Source organism: Cyprinodon variegatus, unplaced genomic scaffold, assembly GCF_000732505.1.
Source record: "Cyprinodon variegatus isolate N-32 unplaced genomic scaffold, C_variegatus-1.0 Scaffold460, whole genome shotgun sequence".
Lineage (NCBI taxonomy): Eukaryota > Metazoa > Chordata > Actinopteri > Cyprinodontiformes > Cyprinodontidae > Cyprinodon > Cyprinodon variegatus.
In genome coordinates this window covers 572,420-581,911 of record NW_015150913.1, presented here as the reverse complement: position 1 = coordinate 581,911, position 9,492 = coordinate 572,420, and the positions used below count along the sequence as shown (strand labels likewise).

General features: G+C 35.3%; 1 protein-coding gene across 1 annotated transcript in view; it reads right to left on the bottom strand.

Annotated features, from left to right (window-relative positions):
• mapk8ip1 (mitogen-activated protein kinase 8 interacting protein 1) overlaps window positions 1–2,751 on the bottom strand; it is a 49,189-nt gene extending 46,438 nt beyond the window's left edge. The window contains exon 1 of the mRNA XM_015389460.1: window positions 2,603–2,751. Within this exon, the coding sequence (XP_015244946.1) occupies window positions 2,603–2,679 (77 nt within the window). The 5' untranslated portion in view covers window positions 2,680–2,751. The remainder of the gene's footprint in view (window positions 1–2,602) is intronic.
• Between the last annotated feature and the right edge of the window lie 6,741 nt (window positions 2,752–9,492).

Genomic DNA, 9,492 nt, shown 5'->3' with positions numbered 1-9,492 from the left:
TCGAAAAAATAATCGTCCGATTCATCGATTTTTAAAATAATCGTTAGTTGCAGCCCTACTTGGATGCCATTACTGTAGATTCGGAGGTCCGATAGTTGCTGCGGTCCTCTTAACTTCGGGAATTGTTTTTTTAATTATGCATTAAATCAGTATATTGACCATATAGTAATATATTATATCTTTAAAAGTACTTTTATTGAATAACAGCAACAGAAAGAGAACTTTTAACTTACAATGGAGCGCTCCATTGAAAGCTGCTGCTGGTGCAGTGCATGCTACTGTTGTGCTGTCTTCGGCGTCGTTCAGCTTTGTCGTCACGCCCTCAAAACCCTACCCGCTTTGCATCCAGACATTCAAAACACATCTCTGCATTGTGATTGGCCTGCCAGATTTAGGGCCTTGGGCATTGATCGAGGCTAGACCACTCACAGGCAAAAAGGATTTTGGCCACAGGCAGGTGAGGCTAGTTTACTAGGCTACAGAATCTCATGTGATTTTGGATGGGAGGTCAGTGGAATTACTAAAAATATTAATTGGATGTCTATCACGATATATATACTTATACTGATTTATTCCCCCGACCTAATTACAAGAACTAATGTGTAGCCTTAATGAGTAATACTTTAGTGTTTCACAATGAGACAACAGGTTGGCCCAGTTGAAATCTAGATTTCTCTGAATGTGTAGACTTCATAAACCCAGATTGAAGTCATTTTAATTGACATAGAAACACTTTGCTAACACTAAGCTTCTCAAGTGTCTTGTTGACATGTGGAGCATGGATAAGATTTGTCAATTTTTATAAATAGTATAAGGAAGTCATAAAAATAAGTCATAAAATAAGACATTTTAAATTTCAAAAGTATAGTAGGCTTTTTTAACTACAAATAATAAACACATTCTAGATTTTTTTTTTTAAACTAAAATCTAATCAGGCATTTATAGTTGCACTTGAAAGTTTCCATACTCTCCCATCAAAGCAAACAATAAATTCACACCAGTAATTCAATAAACACAAAACTGAAAAAGTAATCAAAATTTAAGAAACGATAATTAAGTCAATTTAAAATTATGAATTTTTATTAAAAAAAAAAAAAAAAATCTATTCATCTTCTCCTCCTTATTCTCTCAGGATTGAGGTCAGGGCCAATGTCCATCTTCAGCAGTCTATAAGCAAGATTTCAAATCCTAATAAAACTAAATGTATCAGTTGGAAGTGGAGCTGATCCCACATCTAAGCCAATAAATTACTCAAAGTGTAGTTACAGAAGCAGCATAGCAGCTGCCTGATTATTAACAGCATCAAGTAAAGGGGGAATTGTGAATTCAAACACAGCATGCAAAGGGAAGAATGTAACGGAAACAAGCATGACAACATATGGCTGATCTGGGACCAATCCAAGCTGCACTTTGTTTTTTTTGGCCTCCCTTTATGTCAGGCACACCACTGATACACTTGTTTTATCACAAAATAATGATAATGTTATTTTAAAGCTTTTTTATAACTTATATTACATTTATTTTTATTGAATAACTACCCATTTGGATTCTCATTTACTGCTAAACCCAGATTATTAGTGGCTATATTGTAAAACTGAATACAGGTACTTTTATAATATAATTGTATTTAAATAGCTATTTGTTAGTTGGAAAGCATAAGCTCAACTATTCAAATGTCATGAAAGCAGAGAGTCTATATGAGTCTATTTGCATGATTATTTAGCGATAGTGAGATTGTAAAACACTGAGCGAGGGGGGAGGAGTTTCTGTTGTTATCTCTCAGGGGAATATTGATCAAAGGGCTTCCAGCCACAAAGTAATGGCCCTTAATAAGAATAGAATTGGCCACAGGCAAAGATGCAATGTCTGAGGTTGTATGTGAGTGCATGAAGCAACAGTATGTTGCTGACCCCAGTTATCATATCTGTATATCAATGCAGTTTAAACTGATTACTGTTATTTTAAATATTTTAATGCAGATTTTATGCAGCATATTGGTTTTATTAAGGCACTAAAAATATCTACAAACAAGAAACCCACGATAACATGTCTTTATCCTAAATTATTAGAATATTCAGTTGGACTTTAACCATTACACCGTCGACCTGTTAAATAAAAGCTATTATTTATAGAACCACAAGGCTGGGTGGAGGATTTCATCTCAACTTTTAAGTTGTCCTAAAATAAATGCAAGATAAAAAAGCATATATCAAAGATGACCAAATAGAAGTCCGGTTGATAATAGAAGATAAACAAAAAGAAATTCAAGGCTTTTGTCTTAAAGACTCCAGGGATTTAGAGGTTTGATCAGATTAGAAAAAAGTAGGTTATGCGACACATGCTCTGTGAAGGAGCAGCTAGACTGCTCCGTCTGAACCTAGTGGGAGCAGACACGCCCAAAAACCAAAGAGATGCTCCCCTAAAAGCCGAACCGACGCTGTTTCTGCTGCGGAGGCGAACAGGCAGCATCAGCATCCATCAATCCTGCAGCGTCTCCTCAGCACTGCTTATTGCTCAATCACACAATCAGACTAAGCGAAAACACAAGCACATCGTTTAGCAGTAAACAGACACAAACTACCCAGTCTGCTGGAGCTCTTACCTGCAGCTGGCTGGAGAGTTCACCTGGACGCTGCGGCCGGGCGGTGGGGTGGCTTTCCTCTGCTCTCTGTCCGCCATGCTGCCGAGCCTTCATTTCCCCACAGACCTCGCTGACAGTGAAGCTGGCCGGACCCGGCAGACACCTGAGAGGTGCGGTGGGAAAAGCTCCTGCAGGGTGATGCCTTCGAAGACTCTGGGAAAAATGGCCACTTCTAATAGCTATTGCTGGTGCATTTATTTAATAATTTAACGCAGAAGCAACCGATACACTACGGTTTATTTTTAAAAACAAACCACATGTATGAAAATGTACGAAGGAGAATTAGAGCCACTGGAAAAAACAAAAACTTAACTGATTTTAAAATTGTATTTCAGTATTCAGAATTCAGATATATTTTTCTCAGAATTTTGACTTTAATCTCAGAATTCTGACGTTTTTCTCAAATTTCTGACTTTTTTCTCAGAATTCTGACTTTAATATCAGAATTCTGACTTTACTCTCACATTTCTGGCTTTTTTTCTCAGAATTCTAACTTAAATCTCAGTATTCTGATTTTTTTCTCAAAATTCTGACTTTGATCTCATAATTCTGACTTTAATCTTTGTATTCTGACTTTTTTTCTCAGAATTCTGACTTTAATCTCAGTATTCTGGCTTTTTTTATTGTCAGAATTCAGTCAGAATTCTGACTTTTTTCTCAGAATTCTGACTTTAATCTCAGAATTCTGACTTTTTTCACAGAATTCTGACTTTAATCTCAGAATTCTGACTTTAATCTCAGAATTCTGACTTTAATCTCAGAATTCTGACTTTAATCTCAGAATTCTGACTTTAATCTCAGAATTCTGACGTTTTTCTCAAATTTATGACTTTTTTCTCAGAATTCTAACTTAAATCTCAGTATTCTGATTTTTTTTCTCAGAATTCTGACTTTGATCTCATAATTCTGACTTTAATCTTTGTATTCTGACTTTTTTTTCTCAGACTTCTGACTTTAATCTCAGTATTCGGGCTTTTTTTTCACAGAATTCTGACTTTAATCTCAGTGTCATGGTCTTGGTTCTGTTGTTCTTTACTTTGCTCTTTGTTTTCTAGTTTTATTGGTTTAATTCCAGTTTTGTTGTAATTTCTAGATTTATATTAGTTCTCATGTTTTTCTGTTGTCCTCTATTGCCCTCTTGTGTGTGTATGTTCCTTCCTGGCTCCCTCGTTGTCTCCTCTCACACCTGCTCCTTGTCAGCTCGTTAGCCCTCCCTTTGTCTCTCTCTGCTATTATGCTCTCCCTCTGCTCTCACTCTTTGTTGGTTCCTTGTCTTAGCTGTCTTCCCATGCTGTGGTCTACGGTCCTCATCTCTCCCTGGCTCCTCGTGTTTGGTTTTCCCCAGATGTCTCCATAGTTCTGGTTTGCTTTATGTTTTTCATGTTTGATTTTGGATTTTTGGATTCCCACCTCTGTTACCTCTGTTAATTTCATTAAAGCTGCAAGAAATCTCCTCAGCCTCTGCCTCTGCATTTGGGTCCTCAAACCACCACTAAAACCTGACACTCAGTATTCTGGCTTTTTTCTCAAATTTCTGACTTTTTTCTCAGAGTTCTGACTTTAATCTCAGAATTTTGGATCTTAATGTAGATGGGCACCATGAAGGAAGAGATGTGGGAGCTCCCAGCTTCACTGACAAAGATGAAATTAGACAATGTTTTACATGCCAGAGGGATCCCCAGTGATGCTATTTCATTAACGGAGGAGCAGAAGGTCATTAAAACAAGAGAGCTTGTCTCTAAAACAGACATGGCTACAGCTTGATGCTAATATATTTGTTAGCTGTCAGAACCCACTTAAAATTTCGAGAAAAAAGTCAGAATTCTGATGTTTAAATCAGAATTCTGAGAATAAAGTCAGAATTCTGACCATTTTCCCATATTAAACTGAAATAATATTTAAAATTCAGTTAACTATTTTTTTTTTTTTCCAGTCTTCCGTAAAAATGAGAGCAGATTAACAATCAAGATGATATTGGTAATCGTTTGACCTAAGTTGCAGCCATTTACTATGAACATTAGTTGTGCAACAATATAACTTGAATAGGTTAAGGTTATGTAAGCCCTGGAACTTGAAATATTTTATTCTCATAATTAAAAATTTTATCCAGGGGCTTGAATTTCATCCAAAAGTATTTTTTCTTCACTAATCAATTCAAAAGCAAATTTGATAGAAGCTCATTTTACAGACAGAAATATGTCATAAAAAAAAAAAAGGAAATTTAATGCTGAATGATTATAGCTTAGCGTTATAAAATCCTATGTTTATTTTTTCATGTTATGTTACATTAATGAAAAAAAAGACGTCTGTAAGCACAGGGAAAATATTATCCAAAGCTCTTTCTGTTTTAATATGCCTTTAATAATAGTCTGTTGAGTGAATTGCTTTCACTGGGATATTTTATGCTACACTTTACCAAATTTTGATCTGAGAAGTGGCTTGAAATGCACTTATATAAACTGACATTGACAATGCCACATAGATGTTCTATGGGGTGTTGGTAGTTTGCAGGCTAATAAAGCGCGGTAATTCAATGCTATTGCAACGGACCTGGTTTAAGGACACATTAAAATGCATACAAATAATAAAACTGTGAAATAATGAACTTAGCAACTCCATAAAATTAGAAAAGGGTTAATTAAAGGTTGTTAAATTTACAGGTGGAAACCATGCTGACATTGTAGACTTAATCAAATACAGTCGACCAACACTAGCAGACATATGATATATGATTAGGACTGTATGTAGCTTCCCTAATCAACAATGGATCTGGAAACCTCACACTAAACCTTCAACCTGAATGCCATGTCTCTCCTTTTGCCTCCAGATTCTGGAATTTAAAATAGATTGCTAAATGTATTTTATGTTCCGTATTGGAAAATATTAGGAATTTATAAGAATTACTATCTTTTGGACCCAATGTGACACACAATAATTTATGATATGGCAACATGTTTTGTTGTTTTTGTTTCTTTGTTTACTATCTTGAAATCTTTGTTGGTTTAAAACTTTTTTAGTTTTTTAGTTTTTTTTAATCACAGGACTCAATGACCTTAGTTCTGTTAAGGATAATACACTTAAACAAAAATTAAGGTATCCCAGCATCTACCAGAGAATCTTCGGCTGAAAAAATCCTTAAGCATCAAAAGTGTTGGGCGTTTTCAGAAATTAAGAGTTAAAATTGAGAATTTTAAAATCTGTTCACACAATAGAAGCGTTGATAGGAGTGTCATTCTTCAATGTATCCAGCAGATGGCAGCATCTTAAAAAGAAATGGTAGGCCTATCTGTTGTCTTCAGAATTATATGGCTTTGCTGTTGGCTCTAATGAAAAAGAAAATGTACAAATTCATAAGTTTCATTTGAACACGGACAATCTGAGATCTTTTTAAGAAAACATTAGATAATAAGAATGAAACAGAATTTATGTGTTAAAACTTAACTAATTTCAGGTAACTTCAAACATCTTTTGATAATCCCACAATCCAAGCAATGAAACTGCGTTATAAATGGTGTTTTATAAGTATAAAACTGACTGTTCATTTGCATTAGATTTTTTTCTTCAATAATGAAATAAAAAATTTCAAAAATAAGGGTATATGTCATTAATAAATTATGTTTATTAACTAATAATTTTAAAAAGTTTAACGTAGTACTAATAAAGGCTGTCTCTGGTCTGAGCATTAGAATCTTTGGGGATGATTGTAGAGAATCACATTTGAGACAGTGTTATTCAACAGTGTTTTCAGTGAAGAGCGTTTTCAGGTCTGCAAAGGAAACTATATTTGTGAAGGTTTCCTGAGCAATAGTCAAGTTTGCTGTGAAACAGTTTCCTCTTAATCATTTTTATTTAATTAAACTTTATTGATCTCACATTGGAGAAATGTGTCTCCGCATTTAACCCCTCCCCTGGGGGAGCAGTGGGCTGCCACTGTGTGGCAACCTGGGAGCAGTGTGGGGTTAAGGGTGTTGCTCAAGGACCCAGTCTGTGGGAGTGGGCCTTGAATTCAGAACCTCTGGATTCCAAGCGCAATGCTCTGCACTTTGCTCACTTGTACAGCTGAGTATGGACAATGTCAGGTAAAATAGTATAAAGTTGATCATTGCAAAGTACAATTGTATATTAGAAATAACAAACTATATGAAATCTGCATGTGTACAGATATTTATTAATACTTTATACGAGTAATGTTTCAGAAAGGTTTATTTACACCAAAGGTGATGAAATTTCAAAAGGAAAAATGTTGTCTTGTCAAGTAATACTAGTTAAAACAAGTTTCCCCCAGAAACATACAGGTTTTCTTCTCAGCCAGTCTCATAATACCTATTTACACAAACAAGTGAGTATAAGAAAATGTCATGATTCTGCTCTTTTTGTTTCTGTTTAAGTTTTTTTTTTTTGAGTTTTCAGTTACATTTTGATTCTTGTCTTCCTGTCTTTTCTAGTTATCTGTTTTAATTTCCTTTTTTTTTTTTATTCTAATTGTTTCTGGTAATATTTTTTGAGTTCTCATGTATTTCTTGTTTACCCTTTGTTGCCCCTTGTGTCAGTCTCCTTCCCCGCGCTCCCTTCTAGATGCTTCCATCCACACCTGTTCCTTGTCAGCTCATTAGCCAAGTCTTTGTTCTGTCTCCCATATATACTCTCATTGTTCAGTTCCTCAGTGCCAGTTCCTTGTCGTTTCCTGGCTCCTCGTGTATTTTCCTTCATGTCTCCTAGATTTTGGTTTTCTGTATTTTGTTATTATTGAATTTTTGCTTCAGTTGTCACTTTTTTGTTATTAAATATTGATGGTGAGATCAATGGTGTAACGACACAACAATAAGCAGATAAGCAACATTATCTGGGTGGGCCCCATATGAAGTACAAACCCTCATCCACCCCACCCACACCCCCTCCGCCGCCGCCGCCGCTACAGTAGACACCGACCCGAAATGTGCCCCATACATACACATACCGGGCAGTCAACCTAGCATCAGGTGGGTTAAAGAGGAATTTTTCTCACCATTTCATCTGCAAAAAACATCTTAGTCCACAAGAGGGGCCCCCACAGTTCATGTGAACATGTCACCACCTACTGGTGGAATGCATATCTACAGTTAGTAATATAATCTTACATTTTTTTGCAATTGTTTTTCTTGTTTTTCCCCATTTAAGTTCCTTTGAAATTGTTAATGATTGGTGTGTATAATAAAATCTCTTGTAAGTTATTTTGTGTGTAAAATGTCTTAGAAGAGAAAAATCATTTAAGGTACATTTTTCTGCCATTTTAGTGAAATAAGATCAAGCAGATCAGTCAAAGTGTTTGTACAAATTGGACAATGATTAGCAAAATGAAAGGTGTTCATTATTTTTGATTCAAACATAATGGTTTTTCCGCAGTTTTGGTTTTAATTGGGTTGTAAGTTATGTGTTCAACCAACCATTTTGGTTAAACCAACCAATCTAATTTGGCAGTGTTTTTACCCAATCTATATTTGTGTTCAACACACACCTCAAAGCCTCGGCTCATCTGTCTCTGCATTTGGGTTCCCTTCAAATCTCAACTCAATCTGACAGAAAGCCTCATTCACTTTTTGAAAAGCATTGAAAGGGTGGGCAAGACAAAGATTTCGGATGGTTAGTTTACTGACATCTGGGAGAAATCAACTGAGCTGGGAGAAAAAGTGACATTATGAAAAATCTCACAAATCCTCCAAAATAAAATAGAGTAACAAGGACAAAACCAATTACCTGCATGCATCGCAGGGAAACACACCAGAGAGGTGGCAGAAACCCCCCAAAAACAAAAGTATAATAATAAATACGAAATTGTGGAACAAGATATATCATGAAGCTATCCTGATCTAGCTCTATATGAAGGTCTACTGCATTGTTCTTAATGGATGAATCATGGATCACTGAATGCACTAATCACCTGCTTTCTGTATTTTAATCACAAGCATCTTATCCACAGTTATGTTCTCTGGCACTCCTGGAATAATCCTTTTCTGTGAAGCAAACACTTTTACTATTTTTCCATTTACATGTTCTGAATAATTGTGTGTAAAAGCTGCAGTTTAACCTAAATGCTTTTTATATATTCTTATGCAAAGTAATCCAATATATATGTATTCTTGTAAAGTAAAACTGTCAAGACAGTCAGCACTAATAAACAGTAATAATGTATGTGCCTGCCTTACTTGACGTGTTGACTCTCAGCACCAGCTAATCATGCCAACTGATCTATGCAAAGTTTGACCCAACAAACAAGCTTACTCTCAGCTAATGACTCCAGCAACCTAATTTTAAAGCTATAATCCACAAACCAGATATCCCTTGTTCACTCTGGCTCTCAAATGGTGTATGTGAATACTTATTGAACTGATGTATTTTAATAACAAATATTTGTAATTTTCTACTATTTACTTTGTAGTGTTTTAATTTTATCTACATTAAGTAAAAATACTCAGGATATTAGTAACAAATCTTGAAAATTTCAGAATGAATCAACATCAAATGAAGGTACAGATAGCCATTGATGTTGTGGGAAAAAAAAACATATATGTAGGAAAAATTGATGTAAATACAACTGAAGCTGCAATGAAACCTAAAATATAAACTCTTCAACAAATCGATGAATCCTCTAAGATATAAGGAACTGATTAACTAAGAGCTGGAAGGCAGTGTTAATATAACACTGGCTTTAGACACATGATTCTTCTCAAACATCTCTTTTGCTTAACGAGAGGGACAGGTCAACATTTCTGTAGACTGATGACAAAAAGGCCGCAAGAAGAAATCCAGTGAAGATATTTCCGTCAAAGAGGTCAAAAAAAGTTATTAGTTTCATTAGTCAGTCTATACATTTT